Source organism: Protopterus annectens, chromosome 8.part0, assembly GCF_019279795.1.
Source record: "Protopterus annectens isolate FY-2018-M chromosome 8.part0, PAN1.0, whole genome shotgun sequence".
NCBI lineage: Eukaryota > Metazoa > Chordata > Ceratodontiformes > Protopteridae > Protopterus > Protopterus annectens.
In genome coordinates this window covers 1,689,671,754-1,689,690,510 of record NC_056741.1, presented here as the reverse complement: position 1 = coordinate 1,689,690,510, position 18,757 = coordinate 1,689,671,754, and the positions used below count along the sequence as shown (strand labels likewise).

General features: G+C 41.8%; 1 protein-coding gene across 3 annotated transcripts in view; it reads left to right on the top strand.

The window, feature by feature from the left end:
* LDHD (lactate dehydrogenase D) overlaps positions 1-18,447 on the top strand; it is a 1,439,596-nt gene extending 1,421,149 nt beyond the window's left edge. For all 3 annotated transcript variants that reach the window (XM_044081223.1, XM_044081220.1, XM_044081221.1), the window contains one exon: positions 17,535-18,447. In XM_044081223.1, coding sequence (XP_043937158.1) covers positions 17,535-17,608 — 74 coding nt within the window. In that variant the 3' untranslated portion in view covers positions 17,609-18,447. The remainder of the gene's footprint in view (positions 1-17,534) is intronic.
* Positions 18,448-18,757: the final 310 nt, after the last annotated feature.

Here is an 18,757-nt window from a genome sequence, read left to right as displayed (position 1 = left end):
AAATTGACATTGATTGCAAGAACGACAAGGAAATGTGCCTGTTCTATTGGACTTACAGGAATCTTTCCTATTATTATCATAGCATAGAATCCTTTTGAGGGATTTCATATTTTTATAGGCTATGCTGGGTTGGTCAGTTATTAACTCTCTAATATTATCATCATGTGTAAGTAGTCTCCAATTGTTGCTAATAATGCGCTTAATATAACTATTTCTATTAGTATAGGAGATGGTAAGCCTAGTTTTAGCTGCTTGCTTCGAACCTGTCTCAATGGACAAAGGTTCTTTGTTGACCCTATGGAAAAATGGAATTCCCTTGTCAGTCCTATGCCTATCGCTTTTCATCATGGCTCCCTGTATCTCTCTGATCTTGTATCCTCTAGATGTAAAATTATTGGCCAACTTGGTCACATGTTGTCCATATACATCATCCTGAGTAGTTAACCTAGATAATCTCATGGCTTGATTTTCAACAATATTAGAATACACATGACGGGGGTGCATGCTGGTTCGATGTAATAGATTGTTCCTCCAACATGTCTTTCTAAACAATTCTGTGTTAATACCCATGTTTGTCTTAGTTAGCTTCACATCAAGAAATTCAATCACTTCTCTAGAATAAGTGCTCTCAAATTCTAAGAAACTTGTTGTACCATTGATGTATTGGACAAACTGTTGTAACTGCTGTTCTGTTCCCCTCCACACAACAAAAACATCGTCCACAAAACGACTATAATATTTAAGGTGTTCCGAGTAGTCTGAGTTCCCCAAAACATATGCTCCCTCCCAATATGCCAATACCATATTGGCATAAGAGTTCGCACATGGGGTCCCCATGGCTACTCCCTTCCTTTGTAGATAATATGTCTTATCATATAACATTACATTATTCTCAAGAATAATTTCTAATAATAGCGTCCATCTAATAATCAAATTGTTGTTTATGTTATTCTCAAGTAAAAATAATCTTATATGCTCAATACCTATTGTGTTGGGTATAGATGTAAACAGCGATTTGACATCTAGTGTCACAAAAAGATCATTTTCGTCAATGTTCTCTAGTTTATTGAAATTGGCCAAACTCTTCAAAAAATGTTCCGTGTCCTTTAATATGTATTTAGAGTTATTAACTATGGGTTTGAATATTTTGTCTAGATATATCGATAATGGCTCTGTCATCCATCCCTTACTCGAGACAATGGGTCTCAATGGGGGGTTGAACAAATTCTTGTGTACTTTAGGAAGTCCCCTAAAGGTGGGAATCAATGGACTTTCCACTATAAAGTATTTGTACAACTCAGAGTCTATTACATTACTCAATAATAAGTCATATAAATGCCCATATACATTCTTAATTAACATATTTAAAGAACTGCCATTCAATTTTTGATAGGTCTCATGATCTGATAACATATGTTCCATTTTATCATTATACATTTCTTTATCCAATATAACAATTGCTCCTCCTTTATCTGCCTGCCTAATAATAATGTCCATGTTGTTCTGTAAACTTATAATAGCATCCCTCTCATCTTTAGTGGTATTATAAAAGTCTGGTTTTACGTGACCATTGTTATAGAGTTCATGTAAGTCTTTTTCACAAGCTCGTTCAAACGCGTCCAATAAAGGATTATGTGGAGGCATAGGACTGACAAGGGAATTCCATTTTTCCATAGGGTCAACAAAGAACCTTTGTCCATTGAGACAGGTTCGAAGCAAGCAGCTAAAACTAGGCTTACCATCTCCTATACTAATAGAAATAGTTATATTAAGCGCATTATTAGCAACAATTGGAGACTACTTACACATGATGATAATATTAGAGAGTTAATAACTGACCAACCCAGCATAGCCTATAAAAATATGAAATCCCTCAAAAGGATTCTATGCTATGATAATAATAGGAAAGATTCCTGTAAGTCCAATAGAACAGGCACATTTCCTTGTCGTTCTTGCAATCAATGTCAATTTATAGATGCTCACCAAACCTTTGAACACCCGATCACCAAGCACACATACATGTTCCAAGGATATGCAGATTGTAAGACTACAGATGTAGTATATTTAGCCCAGTGCCAAGAATGTCATAAGTTTTATATAGGCAAAACAAATAGGACACTGAGAGAGAGAATCAGAGAGCATATATATGCCATACATAAGGAAAATACTAATAATGCTCTAGCCAAACATGTCCTTGAGAATGGACTTAGACATGTTTTTAAATTTAAAGTCCTGGAGAAATTACAAAGGACACATAGGTTAGGTAATTATAAAAATAAGTTAGAGGAATTAGAAAATAGATGGGTGGTGAGATTGCAAGCACACATTCATGGATTGAATGAAAAAATCACATTAAAACCATGTTTGGCAGGACGACCCTTAAAACATTAGTTTTTAAATCATATTATAGGATATATATATATATATATATATATATATATTTTTGACATAGACTTTCGACATAGGTTTCATATAAGTCAGATTTTAGACACATTAGTTTTTAAAGAAGTATATATGTTTTAACAAAGTGCATTCTTAAGAGTTTCAGCAATGTATGAGTTAACCTGAGTCTCATTTAAAATCATGTGTTTTAATTAATTAATTGTGATTAGCACATGACTTAGGTTGCATATAAAGAGAGCGTTTTATCACAGTGATTTATGAAGTCTGATGAAGCGTCATTCTTGGACGTGAAAGCGCTTACTTTTGGATCCTGTTTTTATGTTTTACAATAAATGGTCAACCAGTTGCAGCTGTTCGTGATTTTTGTGATATCCACGACTCAACACAGCCATTGGTGCACTCTTGTTCTTTTGTTTTCATTTTGACTGTTATTACAGAGTGCTTTACCCGGCAATTTCATTTTTGTTCCTGTGTGTGAATATGTTGCTGAACTAAGCACTTATTTTCATATGTGGATGAGTGGACATCAGGCCACCACTTTTGAAGGGCTGGCAAACCGTTTTGGTGAAGGAACAAGCCCTTAGCACTTTGCCTGAGGACATGAGGATCTGGTTAGCTGATAGACAGTGCCTTACTGCAGATGAGTTGGGGAAAAAGGGAGACCTATACCTAGCAAACAGGGCACCCCTACACAGGAAAGGGACACCCAGTGCTGCTCATGGGTCTAAGGGAACCCATGGTGGGCAGCCCAAACTGCCCCAACAGAATCTGCCAGTAGCAGGGAAAGCCACTAGTCCAGGTACATGTCCAAGACCTAGGGTTAAATGTTTTGAATGCAACCAGTGGGGCCATGTAGCATATAGATGTCCACGGAGGCAAGGTGGGGAACAAAAGGTGAGAGAGCCAGTAAGTGGGAATGACAAAATGCCAATAGTAGGTTGTCTCAAGGCAACAAGGATACCAAACTACCATAAGAGGTTATATCCTATCTTAGTGAATGGCAAAGAGACCATTGCTGAGAGAGAGAGAGAGAGACAGCCTCTGACATAACCATTGTGAAGCTTGCAGTGGTTACAGAGGAGCACTACTTGCCTGGGCAGTTTACTCCAGCCAGGGCTTTAGGAGGGACCCAATTCCAAATACCTTTGGCTAGAGTCCACCTAGACTGGGAGGGTGGAAAAGGAGGCTAGCAAGTAGGTGTGTTTGAGAATATCCCTGCAGATGTCCTGATAGGGAATGATTTTGATAATGCAGTACCATGTGTTCATGCAGTTATACACAGTCAGGCATGGAGACAAGCATGTGGGTCTGGTAACCTGGGGGAGAGCCAGACAGACCGCACACCTGCAGCCAGGACTGGTGAGGTGGTTACTTCAGGAAGGGAGCTACCCGGTAGAAGTGAGACTGAAAGTGAGCCGCGGTTGCTTGTTGGTACTAATGTTCCCTTGGTCAGAGTGACTGCAAGGGCAGAAGTGAGTAGTAGTACCTAGGCTGACATTAATGAACCACTGTCAGAGGATGCCAGACTTCCTGTGGAAGGGGAGCTGAGAAGGGTTACAAAGAGAGAGCTGAGACAGGCTCAGCTCTCAGACCCTACATTACAAGGCCTGAAGCAAGTAGCTAGTGAGGCACGTGATCCTCAAAGGATGGCAAGGGAATTTGTATACTGGAACAAAGGGTTACTGTATAGAGAGTGGACCCCTGAGGATGGGCTAGAAGGTGAGAGGATACAGCAGTTGGTAGAGCCTGGAGCCTACCGTCTGGCACTTCTAGCCATAGCCCATGATATTCCCTTTGCAGGTCATATGGGCATAAAACTTACAAAGAGACGTATTATGCAGAACTTCTATTGCCTGGCATTTCCAGAGATGTAACATGGTTTTGCAGGACCGGCAAGCAGTGCCAAAAGGTAGGCAAGGTGAAAGCTCCTTTGATGCCTTTGCCTGTGATTGAGGAGCCATTTCAGAGGTTAGCTATGCATATTGTAGGACCTCTGAGAACCCCATGTTCCACAGGGAAAAAGTATATCCTAGTGGTAGTAGATTATGCTACAAGATAGCCTGAGGCAGTGGCTTTGTCCTCTATTGAGGCAGAAAAGGTGGCAAATGCTTTGTTAGAGATTTTCAGCAGGGTAGGTTTTCCAAAGGAAATAATGACTAACAGAAGTGCTAATTTCATGTCAGAACTGTTGGCTTGTCTGTGGAAGTACTGTGGGCTGAAGTACCTAAAGACTACCCTCTACCATCCCCAGACTAATGGTCTTGTTGAGAGGTTAAACTCTACACTCAAGTCCATGCTATGGGTATTTGCAGACCAGTTTAAGATGGAGTGGGAAAATGTTTGACCCATCTGTTGTTTGCTTACAGGCAGGTTCCCAGGAATCCACAAATTTTTCACCCTTTGAGTTGCTGTATGAGCATAGCTTGAGAGGGCATTTATATTTAATTTGAGGTGTGTGGGAGGGGGAGTGTGAATCCCACAAGGGGTCGGTTGTGGCATATGTCCTAAACCTCAGGACAAGGCTCTGGGAACTCATGGGCTTGGCCCAGGAGAACCTGGCAGAACCCCAACAGCAGAAAAAGGTCTGGTATGACAGGAATGCTCGAGATAGAAAGTATGCTGTAAGGCAGCAGGTAATGGTTCTTGTTCCTCTCAGACACAACAAGCTGCAGTCAGCTTGGGAGGGACCCTCCAAGGTGGTAAGGAAGGTCAATGATGTTAGCTACATGGTAGAACTGCTAGGCAGGAGCACAGATTGTACCATGTTAACACGATGAAACCTTACTATGATGAGGTCCTTGTGCTGAGTATTTGCAGTGGATTGCAGGAAGCATCTGAAGGTGATCTGGTGACTGATCTCCTCAGTGAGGCTTGGACTGACACCACAGTGGAAGGGATACCAGTGTCCCAGCAGCTATCCCCTACCCAAGTTCAAGAAATCTGAGCAGTGTTACAGGAGTTTGGGGACATGTTCCATGAGAAACCAGGGTGTACCCACCTGGTATAGCACCATGTGGATACAGGTCCCCAAAGGCCTATTAGGCAGGCCCCTTATAGGGTGCCTGAAAGAGTCAAACAGAGTCTAAGGGAGGAGATACAGGAAAGGTTGGAACTACAATTCATTCAGGAGTCCAGCAGTCCCTGGGCCTCCCCATTGGTATTAGTACCAAAGAAGGATGGCAGCACCAGGTTCTGTGTGGACTACAGGAGATTACATAGCCACACAGAGACGGGTGCTTACCCCATGCCTAGGACAGATGAAGCCCTAGAGCAGCTGGGTGGGGCTAAGTATCTTACCACCATTGATCTTACCAAGAGTTACTGGCAGGTGCCCTTGACTCCCTGTGCTTGAGAGAGGTCAGCCTTTGTGACTCCTTTTGGCTTGTATAAGATTACAAAGATGTCCTTTGGGATGAAAAATGTCCAGAAGCTGGAAGATCGTCTCATAGCAGGAGCAGAAGATATTGTCCTTGCTTACCTAGGTGATATTGCCATCTATAGCCATTCCTGGCAAGAGCACCTTCAGCATGTGAGAGGACAGGGTTGACCATTAAGCCCAGCAAATTTCAGGTGGGTATGGCAAAGGTCTCCTACCTGGGACATACAGTGGGGAGTGGTAAGATCAGGGCAGAACTGCCAAAATGGATGCCATTCAGGCATTGCCTCCATCTGTTACCAAAAAAGCAGGTGAAGGCATTCTTAGGGACAGCAGGGTACTGCAGAAAGTTCGTCCCCAGTTATAGTACCATAGCTGCTTCCCTCACAGACCTAACAAGGAATTATAGGCTGGATAAAGTAGTGTAGACCCCATCATGCGAGCACGCATTACAGAATCTTAAAGAAGTTTTGGGAGGACCCCCCTGTGTTAGCCAGTCCAGAGTATAGCAAAGAATTTGTTGTGCAGGTGGATGCTTCGAACCATGGGGTGGGGGCTGTACTTGGCCAGATTTCATCAGCGGGAGAAGAGCACCCAGTGGTTTATTTCAGTTGTAGGTTCCAACCCAGGGAGGAATGCTATGTAGCTGTAGAAAATGAATGTCTAGCCATAGTGTGGGCACTGCAGAAACTTCAACCTTACCTGTATGGAAGAAAATTCACTGTAGTTACAGATCACAGTCCCCTAACAGGGTTACATCAAGCCAGTCAGCAAAATGCCAAGTTACTAAGGTGGAGCATAGGAATGCAAGCATATGATATTTCAGTGCAGGACCACAGTGGGATTAGCAATGCCAATGCAGATAAGCCCTCAAGACAGGGATTAGAGTAAGGTATTCCCAGATAGACTCAACCCTTTCAAGCAATGTTTCTCAAGGAACACTTAAAAAAACTAGCTTGAGTTCTTGTTGGGGAGAGAAAATTGACACTGCCAGCCCAGATAGACAGAATTGTGTAAATAATTCTATGTCATTTGTGAATAGTAATATGGTTTGTATGCTTGCCGTAAAAAATGTAAGAAAACTGTATGTTCTGTACTGAGCTTCAGGATTGTAACTACAGTGCACCCTGCTGGAAAAGAGCAGAAATATATACAAACTCTATGCCTATGTAACTGTATGAGTCATAGTAGAAATTGGGATATACAGAGGTAACTTGCAAAACTGTAAGAAAATAAGTTGATAAGTAAAATGTTTGGGAAGAAATAGCCAGGAATTGTTATGGCTAGGCTTGTATTGGCCCTAGGGCCGATAGCCTAGTACCAACCTATGATGTGTTATAAAGTCAGTTTATCTTAAGTTAAGAGACAGGATGTCTAGGCTAGGGTCTTCTTTCTGTCGTCTGGAAACTGAGGTAATTACAGGTTTCCAAGGTAATTGTTTTATGACTTCCAGTTCAGGCAAGCTTCTAAGAGAGAGAATTGTTAGCTTCTGAGAGGTAATTATTTTTAACAGAGACATATTAAAATTGAAGTTCCTGCTAGCCTGGGAAGCTAGTCAGAGGTGACAAGCATTATGTAATCTGAGATGATTCAGGAGTAATGTGTATTATCAATTTAAGAACTATCTCTGAGAGAAAGACATGCATTTTTTTTTATTTTGTTTTGGACCTGTTAACAGCTCACCAGCACTTTGCCTTGCTCTGTAAGTAAGTTATTTAGAACAGTTTCTCTTAGAGATAGGAATATAGTAAGATTAATTAGACATCTTTTCTGTATGTATGTGAGACTGTCCTGCTAGGTTAAAGTATTTCTTGTGACTGTGAACTATGCTGAGTTAATGAGTATTGTCTTATGCTTTTATTATTTATTAAATATATTTAAACCTATTAATGGTGGTTGATTTTGTGTAGAGATAGTTAAGCTCTTGGCGTACTTGCATGTATTTTGTGACACTGTATAGACCACTCCTAAATAGCCTTAGACACACCATTTGAATAATAGAGTGGAACTGGTCACTCTTTGGGAAGGACCTTATAGTAGCAGATAGCACTGCCACCAGAACCCCTACCTAACTACCTTATGGTCTGGGCAGGAGGAGACATAGCTGGTAAATCTGTGCCAGCCTTCCCCAGGTATGTGTTTGTGTATAAATCAAATCTCAGTGTGTGTGTGTATGTCAGCTACTTGGGCAGGGACACGAAGCATTGGTTAGACAGAGAGAGTGCTGGGAGGACTTGGCTTGGAACCCTGGCTAAGGACTGCATTCTGTAGCTGTGCCAGTGCGGAGTCTTACTGGGGATCTGGAGAGAGAGAGAAAAAACAGTGCCAGACTGACTGTGATCTCTGTGTGCTCTTAAGAGAAATTGTACTTTACTGTGTGTGTACTTGTCATCCTCCCAATGTGCATGTCCCTCACTGGTGTTAGTGGTGAGGATTGAGGATCCTTGATTACTGGGCCACTGCATGGACATCACAATGCACTACCACATGTGTAATTGTAAATTGTGAGAGTTACAAGATACTGCTGTGAAATTATTTGTAGCTTGCATCATTCAGAGTGTCTTCTTCAGTTTGACCTTTCTGAAACAGTTCAACTTAGCCAATGTATTAATACTGGCAAGAAGGACAAGAATGAGTTGTTGTGCTGTACCGCCATTACAAATGGATTAAAAGCTGCTATTGGAGAAGGACATGAATGAGGAGTTGTGCTGTACTGTCATTACAAATGGATTAAAAGTCGCTATGGGAGAAGGAAACAAATGAGTAGATGTTCTTCGTGTTTCATTGTTGCAGTCACCACATTTGGGTTATCTGCTTGCAGTAGTCCTCAGTCAGCCTGATTAACAAAGTCTTGGGTCCTGCATCAGTTGCTGTCCCTTCTTCCATGACGTCAGGTCGTCAGGGGTATAAAACATGCAGCCAACGCCATTACATCAGTCTTTCTTGCCGTGCGGTGCCCGAAGCAGAAGCAGTTCGCAAGTGCCGTTTGGCCGACTCCTGAAATAGTTTCAGAACTGAAGTCTTCAACTAAAAGCTAAGTACCCCATTGGGGAAACTTTTTCTTGCTCTAAACTGATGTCAGTAAAAGTAAATAATTGCATTACTTGTGGAAAGCAAAATACCTCATAAAGATTTTCATTCGTACTGTATTCCTTGCCTAGGCCCTGACCACAACGTACCTTGCTGTCAGTTTTGTGCTTTATTTAAACCACAAACTATCCGTTGTCGGTATATTTTCGCTTCTAAATATTTTGGTGCTTGGTTCAATTATCCTGATATGTTTTTGGTAAGCCATCCGACTACTGACATTCTAAAAAAATGCAAAGATAAAGACAGAGACAGGTCGCCTAGGTCCAAAGCTGCCGACGACGCTTCTCTTAAGCCAGTCACCAGCTTGCCGGTACTCAGTGAGGCACTTTTGCAGCCCCTGATACCTGCTACTTCAGATTCGCAGGCCTCTACTGAGACCCATTCGGAGTCTAGTATGCCATGAGATGCTTCAACTGTGGAAACTGTGGATGTCTGTACCTTGGATGGGTCCGGAGACGCTGTGCAGGCTTCTGAGGGTGTATTCAAGCCTACTGACTTGCATATTAAATCAATGCCATCTTTTCTTCTTCTTCAAGGCCTAAAACACGAACCATGCCCAAAAAACTGACACCCAGACCACATGGTCAGGCCTCTATGCCTAAAAAACAAATAAGAATGGCTGAAGACCTTATTACTTTAATCAGAGGAAGCCAGCCTTCCCCCTTTAAGAGACCTAGGACTGAGTTTGCTTATGATACTTCTGACCAGGATTCTGAATTTTCTGTTTCCTCTGATGACCAGGATTTATCCTTATCTACCTATGAGGATTCTGTTGCTGAGGACTCTGCTCCCCCCGAGGATTTCTCTTTTGGTGAAACCTTGCATACTCTCAGGGAGCATTTTCATTAGGAAAGTCAGGATTTCTCTGATTCTAAAAAGAGGCTTAGGGATTTCTTACTCCTTTAGCCATACCTCCTGTACTAGACATTGTTGATGATGCCTTTTCGGAATCTAGCTTGGCCCCTGACTCTTTACTTCCTGCTCCCAGAAAACCTGATAGATATTACAGGGTCCCTGACTCTCACAAGTTCCTTTTTAAAAATCTTACTGCAGATCCTGAGACCATTTCACAGGGACCCAATGGCATTAAAGCTACTACTGCCAAAAATCCTACCCCCTCTGATAGGGACTCCAGGGCACTGGATAGATGGGGTAAGAAGGTATACACTTCTGCAACTTTGGCCATTAGGGCCTTAAACTGCCAGTTTCATATGTTAAAGTATCAGCAGCATATTATTGGATTGCTTAAACAGAAAATGATGTTGATTCCTGATTGTGCTGAAAATAAGGATTTACAGGATTTACTGCATTCAGCTGAACAAGTTGGAAAACATACTTTGCAATGTGGTTTTGATTCACTAGAGGCATCTTGCAGGGCTGCTGTAACTGGGTCTGTACTTAGAAGGCATGCTTGGCTTAAGGAGCAATCCTTCCCAGATCATGTTAAAGCAAAATTACTGGATGTTCCCTTAAACCAGGACCACCTGTTTGTCAATAAAGCAGGAGAAAGCTAAATCTATGCAAACTGTTAAAGAATTTTTACAAGTACAACCTCCACGGTTTAGTAGGCATTGGCCTTCCAAGAATTGGTCCTTTCCTGCCTCTTCCAGACCTTCTCAGTCCAAACCCAGATCCAGCAGAGCTCCCAGGCTTCAGTCCCAGGGTATGCACAGGACTAAGCAGTGGGGGGCCTCCTTTTCCAAATCTGGGAGTAATAACCCCCCCCCCCATGGTAAACTGTCTCAATTACTTATTTTTAAAACCTCCAAGCGCTTCTCAACTGACTGCCCCTTTGGGGGAAAGATTGCTCTTCATGCAAAGAACTGGGAACTCATTACCCTGGACAAATGGGTTTTAAATAGTGACCCAGGGATACAGATTTCACTTCCACACGTTACCAACACCAAGTGGGTGGCCAGATCTACCCCGAAATCAGTGGGCAGAAGCCCAAAAGCAAGTACTTTCTCTCTTAAGCATGAGGGCTATTCAGTTGGTACCAGAAGAGGAAAAGGGACAAGGTTTCTACTCAAGACTCTAAACACCTTTTTGGTGATTCCAAAATTCAAGATGCTGACTATTCACCAGTTGCTCCATATGCTAGGCAAAGACGCTTGGTTGGCAACACTGGATTTAAAGGAAGCCTACTTGCACATCCCAATCAGGGAATCTTGCAGAAGATACCTACGCTTCAAAGCAGGCTACACGCACTATCAGTTCTCTGCACTGCCCTTTGGCTTATCTATGGTGCCCAGGGTATTCACAAAGTGCCTAACTCCAGTCATTGCATTTTGCAGGCAAAGAAATATTCAAATATACCCATACCTGGATGATTGTCTAATTCAGGCAGAAAGCCAGGACATACTTTTGAATCATCTGGCCTTTGGCCTAATGGTTAAGGTGTTTGCCTTACAAACACGAGCTGCAGGGTTTGAGTCTCACAAGGGATAATTGGCTAGGCTTAAAATGGCTCGCAAGAGCAGTCAGCCTAGTACTAATCTATGAACCTATGAACCTTTGTACAAAGGGTGTTAACTTGTCTGAGGTACACTATAAATGAAAAGAAATCACACCTGGTACCCTGTCAACAAATTATATTCCTGGGAGCAAGCTTGAGTACAACTTCCCAGATGGCTTTCCTCACGCCAGAGGAACAAATTCTTTTGACAACCTACTTCAAACAAGTGGCCACAAAAACTCTATCTGCAAAGCAAATACTACAAGCATGCTCCTGCATTCTTCTAATTCCATACAGAAGACTGCTTATGAGGAAACTACAATGATATCTAAAAAGCCTATGGTGTCAACATTCTCAGGATCTAAAAGCAATGATTCCCATCATACCTTGCCTACGCCTAGAGTTCCTTTGGTGGACAGAGGCCTGCCACCAAAACAAGGGACTACCATTCACACTACCCCCTGCCGCTCAAACCCTAACAACAGACGCATCAGACTATGCATGGGGGGCTCACCTGGCAAGGAAGTGCATTCATGGCAAATGGAACTCAAGTCAAATGCACCTGCATATCAATCAAAAATAAATGTCAGCTGTACAGAATGCTCTGACAGCCTTCAAGGACAATTAATGGTAAAGACAGACAACACCACTGTTATGTGGTACATTCTTACCCCCTCTGCAGACTAGTCATGGCATTGCGGAACACAGCCCTGAGCTACCAAGTGCATCTACAAGCTCAATTCCTGCCAGAAAAACTAAACACACTGGCAGACGAACTAAGCAGAAACCTCATGGACCCACACGAGTGGAAACTGGAACCAAGGATTTTCAACATGTTGACAAGCAAATGGGGGAGCCCAGACAGAGACCTGTTTGCCTCCCCCCAGAACTATCAATTGGACAAATTTTGCACAAGGACTCCCCACAAACAAGCTTGGAAAGTGGATGCTCTGTCCTTCAGCTGGAAAAACCTATCAGTTTATGCCTTTCCTCCACTGCCTCTGCTCTCCAAAGTACTACTAAAGATCAAACAAGACAACCCAAGGACAATTTTGATTGCACCAGACTGGCCACGCCAACACTGGTACCCTCTCTTGCAAAGTGTGTCACTGTTAGCCCCATGACACCTGCCTCAGACTCCTACCCTATTGCAGGAGAACCAGATTCTGCACCCTCAGCTTCACACACTGAACCCAGCAGCCTGATTAATTACCTAATCTCTCCTTTACCATCCCTCAGTAAACCAGTGATGGATATCATTTTAGAAGCCAGGAGGCCTAGTACTAGAAAGTCTTATGCTGAAAAATGGAAAAGATTCTATGCATGGAACCAATCTCAAGGGATGAGCACAGCAGTGCCCAATTTACCTCAGATTTTATAATACTTAACTGAGATACTTCACACGGGCCTGTCTTTCTACTCCATCAAAAGTCACACTTCAGCTCATTGTAACACAGAACCTCACCTCTTCTCTCATCCACTGCTCAAGCAGTTCCTCAGAGGGGCCAAAAATTTACGACCACCCAGGATAGCTCCAACGCCGGCCTGGGACCTTAACTTTGTATTGGAGAAACTCACTCTTTCTCCTTTCAAGCCAGCTGCTACTGCAAACTTAAAATTCCTTTCTTGGAAAACAGCTTTCCTTTTAGCAATCACTACAGCAAGAAGGGTATCTGAATTACAGGTCCTTATGTCAGTGGAGCCTTTCATCACCTTTCATGCGGACAGAGTGTCCCTCAGGACCAATCCCTCCTTCATGCCCAAGGTGGTATCCAGTGTGGCCCTTAACCAGTCCATTTATTTGCCAACCTTCTTTCCTAATCCACAGAACAAAGGGGAATGGATACTGCACTCCTTAGATGTGCACAGACAACTTAGATTCTACTTGGACAGGACTAAACCTCAAAGGAAATCTGAACAACTGCTGGTGGCATTTGCTGCAGGGGCAGAGGGGAAGGCTTTGTCAAAGCAAACCATTTCCAAATGGATAGGCCATTGCATTCATTTCTGCTACAAGCACCATGGAAAACCTATCCCACAGGGGATCAGACCCCACTCAGCCAGGGCTGCATCTACCTCTACAGCCTTTCTCAGAGGTGTCCCTACCAGGGACATCCTAGAAGCTGCTACTTGAGTTCTATACATACTTTCACCAAGCATTACCATCTGCCAATTTTCTATAAATCCAGAGCTGGCTTTGCCACTGCAGTCTTGCAGGGCCTTGTAGCTGGTCCTAATGCTATCTAAATTCCTCCTCCCATCATTAGCTTTGGGAATCTACCCAAATGTGATGACTGCAACATTGAAACATGAAGACATAGTACAGTTGTGTACACTTACCATAAATGTAGATGTTCGAGTGCATTCACTGTTGCAGTCCTGGATACACTCCCTCCAGCCCCTTTACTTCTTTTGGCTATACCTCTACTCTCCTTTACTATGCTCAAAAGGTTTTTGGTGTATTTGCTTTTTTGTTGGAGGTATATCCTTGTTTATTTATAGATTTAATTGCTTCCCTTTTGGGGGGCACCTCACATCTGGAGCAAGAAAAACTGATGTAATGGCGTTGGCTGCATGTTTTATACCCCTGACGACATGACGTCATGGAAGAAGGGACAGCAACCGATGCAGGACCCAAGACTTTGTTAATTAGGTCGACTGAGGGCTACTGCAAGCAGATAACCCAAATGTGATGACTGCAACAGTGAATACACTCGAACATGTACATTTATGGTAAATGTACACAACTGTACTTTTTGCTGGGCCATCATCATAAATGAATTAAAAGCAGCTATGGGGAAGATCAGGGAGACATTTTATGACTGTAAATAGGGCATATCTAATAATATAAGGGGGAATAGGGGTGTTGTATTATTGCAACTTGACCAGGCCATTGGTTTGGTCATATGATGCAGTGCTAGGAATACCCGGAGCCGATATAAGCCTAGCCCAAGAAGATTCCCTGGCATCATGCCACCCAAAGTTAGTTCCCAGTGCCCTTGTCAAGCAAGGCCACTGAAGTGATCCCGGGCTGAACTTCCTATTGCCCACCCACTCGTCAAGATTTCTCTTAGAGGGCCAGTGAAGTGCTCTGCTTGACATGAATGGGAAGTCTGTTCCAGAGTATGGAAAGTCTCTGGGTTTGGAATCTGTCCCTCCAGCATGTTCTGTTTATTGTGGTAATGAGGTTAAGTTCCCTGGAGTGTGTGGCACAGAGGGATTGGGATTTCTTTAGGTGTAGCATATCTAACATCTCTGGGTCAGACATGGCTTTGTAGGTCAAGCAGAGATCTCCTCTAAGTAGGCGATAAGAGACAGAGTATAGCTGGAGTTTTTTGAGTCTGTCCATATAGGGTATGTGTCTAAGGCCTAAGATCCTCTTAGTGAGGTATTTCTGTGGCCTTTCCAGTTGTTGTAGCTGTTTAGTGAGGTACATATCAAATGGGGCATTGTATTCTATAATAATTCTAATGAGGGACAAGTAGAGAGGGATTATGACCTTTCTTCCTGGATGAGAAACCTTTTGTAATGAGATGTGCCATATAGAAGGACTTTCTGACTACAGTAGCAATGTGGTTATCAAAGGAGAGGTTGCTGTCAACCTGTGTCCCCAGGTCTCCTATCACACCGTTTAGTGAACTACCACCTATGTTGTAGTTCATGGGCACCGAATTTTTCCCAAAGGGAATGACAATGCACTTTTTGGCATTGAGCTTAAGGCTATGGTTCTGGCACCAGTCAGTGGTGTCAGTGAGACCTTTTTGTAGAATGTCTACATCAGTTGGAGAATCAATAATTGCTCCCAGTTTGCAATCATCTGCGAACTTGGTCAGACAGAGTCTTTTTGTGTTGGCTTGAACTTCAGAGAAGTAGATGCCAAACAGGAGAGGACCTAGGACCGATCCTTGTGCGACACCACTTGTAACTGGTCGGTAGTCAGATTTGGAATTCACTACTTTCACAGTGTGGGTTCTATCAGTGAGCCATTTGGCAACCCATCTTATTACATAGGGATTTATGCAAAGTTGAGTGAGTCTATCTATGATTCCTGAGTGAGGGATGGTGTCAAAGGCCTTGGCAAGATCTAGGTAGGCTGTGTGAACTACCTTGCCCTCATCCACAGCTCTGGTGACAGACTTGAAGAAGTCGATCAAGTTAAGCAGGCATGATCTACCTTTCACAGACCCATACTGCATGGGATCCAGAGTTTGGAGATTCCTTATGTCCGTTTCTATAAGGTCCATGATGTGCTCCATAGCCTTACATATCAGACTCATCAGACTAATGGGATGGTAGTTCCCAAGGTCTGTAGTCGCTCCCCCTTTGTTGAGTGGGATGACTGTAGCAGTGCGCCATTCGGTAGGAACAAAGCCTGAAATAAGGCTGTGACTGAACATGGTACTCAGGTGTGGTGGCCAGTTCACTTTGTTATTCATGTAGAACACAGCCAGGGATATTATCAGGTCCCATGGAAGCTGTATTCTTGGCTTTGAACAGTGCAGTCTTTACTTGTGTAGCAGTCATAATAGGGACTTGGCATTCCTCAGGTATTGTGATAGGCCCTTTAGGGGGTGAAAAGGGGGCAAAGTTCGCACTGAATCTGTCAGCCAATATGTTGGCAATATCAGTTAGTTCTGTATATATATTGCCATTGTGCTGTAACTCAGAGCAGATCTGAGTATTGCCATGTAGAATCTTGACATAACTGTAGAATGCCTTGTGATTGTCTTTAGAATCTGCAGCAATTTTGCTTTCAGAGCTAGCTTTAGAGGATTTGATGATGGTTCTCAGTTTTTTGCTGAGGCTAACAAAGGAGTTTTTCCAGTCTTGGGACTTCACCCTTTTCTGCAACAGTTTTTTTCCTTCTGTTGTAGAGTTTGTTTATGGTGGGGGACCACCAGATTGGCTACCTTTTTTTGGAGGAGAGCGTCTTGGTTCTGTTTGATATGGCCCGTTTCATGTACTTGTGTATGTGCTCATACAGTGCATTGATGTATGATTCGGCAGTCATGCACCTATTTCCATTTGCATGGGTGTCGTGAAGTTAGCCACCTTTGTTTTTAGAAGCCCAAAATTGGCTTTGGAGAAGTTTTTTTCTGACCACAAGCTAATCACCATGGATATCCACAGAACATAACGAATATAAGACTAATTCCAAGTGGTAATGCAGAAGATTGGGATGACTGCCTGCAGTATTCATTGCACCTTTAAAGAAAATTTTGGTCACCGCCTGCAGTACTCACCGCATCGTCTCAGAAACACAGAGTCCAGAATACTTGCTTTTATCATTATTGTCAAATTCCTACCTCTCAACTGTCCAGTTTTTTACCTTATATTTTTGGCCTATTCTTCATAAAATTTGTGGCTTTCTGGCAAATCACCTTGGATTGAAATAACTAAATAATGTCATACATTTGAGTTTCAGACCTTATTTTCTTCAGAAAATACATGCTAAGGCAAATACTGTTATTCTAGCAATTTTCTAAGTCTGTAAGCGCAATAATCTGTCCCTATTTTTGGGCCTTTGTCCCCCCATTCTTGTAGGCTTTGTCCAGATTTCTTGTGCTAAGAGGTTGGGGAGAAATTCTGACCGTCTAAAAAAACTACAGTGATTAAGATCATTTTTATAGAATATCTGCAAGTACGGAGTTAGAAACTAAGTGTACAAGTAGTCAATATTTATTTACAACTCTGTCAAACCTAACTTTCCAGTTATGTTATGTATTTTTTTGTGCATTGCACTGATGATACAAGTAACCATAAGAGACAGTGAATGTGTCCTCACTGCCAAAATGCTGTGATGTTTGATGATGAAACTTTTTACTACTTGAACAAAAAGTATTCTGTAATGTTAGTGTCAGTAGAAGAGATGCAGTCATGTTCTGCTCAGATCATCTGACTCAATATTAAACAACTGTTATTTTAGTGATGTGTAATCATGGCTGTGGCTTATGGAAGCCTAAAACTGAGTTTGCTGTCTGTCATGTTCACAGCCCGGTATCAGCTTCTGGAATAATTTTTATGAACAGTGATCATTTTGTTGTGTTTAGACTGAGTGCATCCACTTGAAAAAGCTAGTTTCATCATTCTACTAAAGTTTGACACATGCAAACATTAAATCATTGTTTATAACCTCAGCATGGAGTAGCTGATGTGAAGTCATAGTTGACAATCTCTGGTTTACTTTTTTTTTTTTTGAATTTTTTTTAGGAGGGCTTTGGCTATGGACGGTACCTGCACAGGAGAGCATGGAATCGGGCTGGGGAAGAGGGCACTGCTTTTAGAAGAGTTTGGCAGCATCGGTATTGACGTGATGAAACAAATCAAACTTACACTTGACCCTAAAAACATTATGAACCCTGGAAAAGTTATATAAAGTGGTAGTGCAGAGGAGTAATTATTTATGGATAGCTGTTGTAAGGTCCACGTCTGAAGATAGTTTGTTACATTACTCCTGCAGTTGACATACACAAGTATATGAGTTGTTGAAATATTTATTTATGGATTAAAAGACAGTGTCATATGTCTGCATTGCTCTACCATCCCATACCACTTGATTTATGTCAGATAATCACAGCTGCAGTAGTTTACTAACTTTATGGTATGCAGTGTGCCCGCTATTACATTTAATGTTTAAGGAATTACTTCAATTTTTTTTTTTTACTCTTTAATTTACAACAGTGAACAAACATGGACTGCACTGTTTTACCCTTTTAAGTGGTTTAAAAATGTTGAAATTGCCAAAAAAAAAAAATATATATATATATATATATATATATATATATATATATATATATATATATATATATATATAAATCTAGGTCATAGGAATTTATTATCTTAACAGTACATCTGAAGTGGATAATTGAATGACACATCTGGAAAATTGCAGAAAACACTACAAATATGCTTAGATTTGAACTAGGGCCTAAAAAGAAGACTTTTTAAAGTGCAGTACATTGATCACCAAAAGCAATTCTGTTGGGAATATCAATTTGTAGAGGATGCAAATGTGTTTCTTTTCTGTAAGATTTACAACTATAGGAACTACATGCCTGATGCATCTGTGAATCAAAAAAAGATCTCATTAAAATAGAAATCAAAATAAACAAACCAGAAATTACATCGCAACAGAATGGTGTATACTAAGCCTCTTGAAGCAGTAGTAATTTATTCTAGGTAAATAAATGGTGGCCAAAAGTGAACTAATGGAAAATTAAGATATGTTGGATTGAAAAAGCAAACAAAAATTAAGTTGTTGATTTTGGATACAGAGAAATAAAAGAAAGTCTTGAAAGAGCTCTTGGTTAATAATATGAAATGAGTCAGAGGCGTTCAAACTTGAATGTTAAGAGCTGAAAAAAATATACAAGAGAAGGAGTTAGTGAACATCAAATCAAATACTTACCCAGGTGGACAGTAGTCTCTCCTTT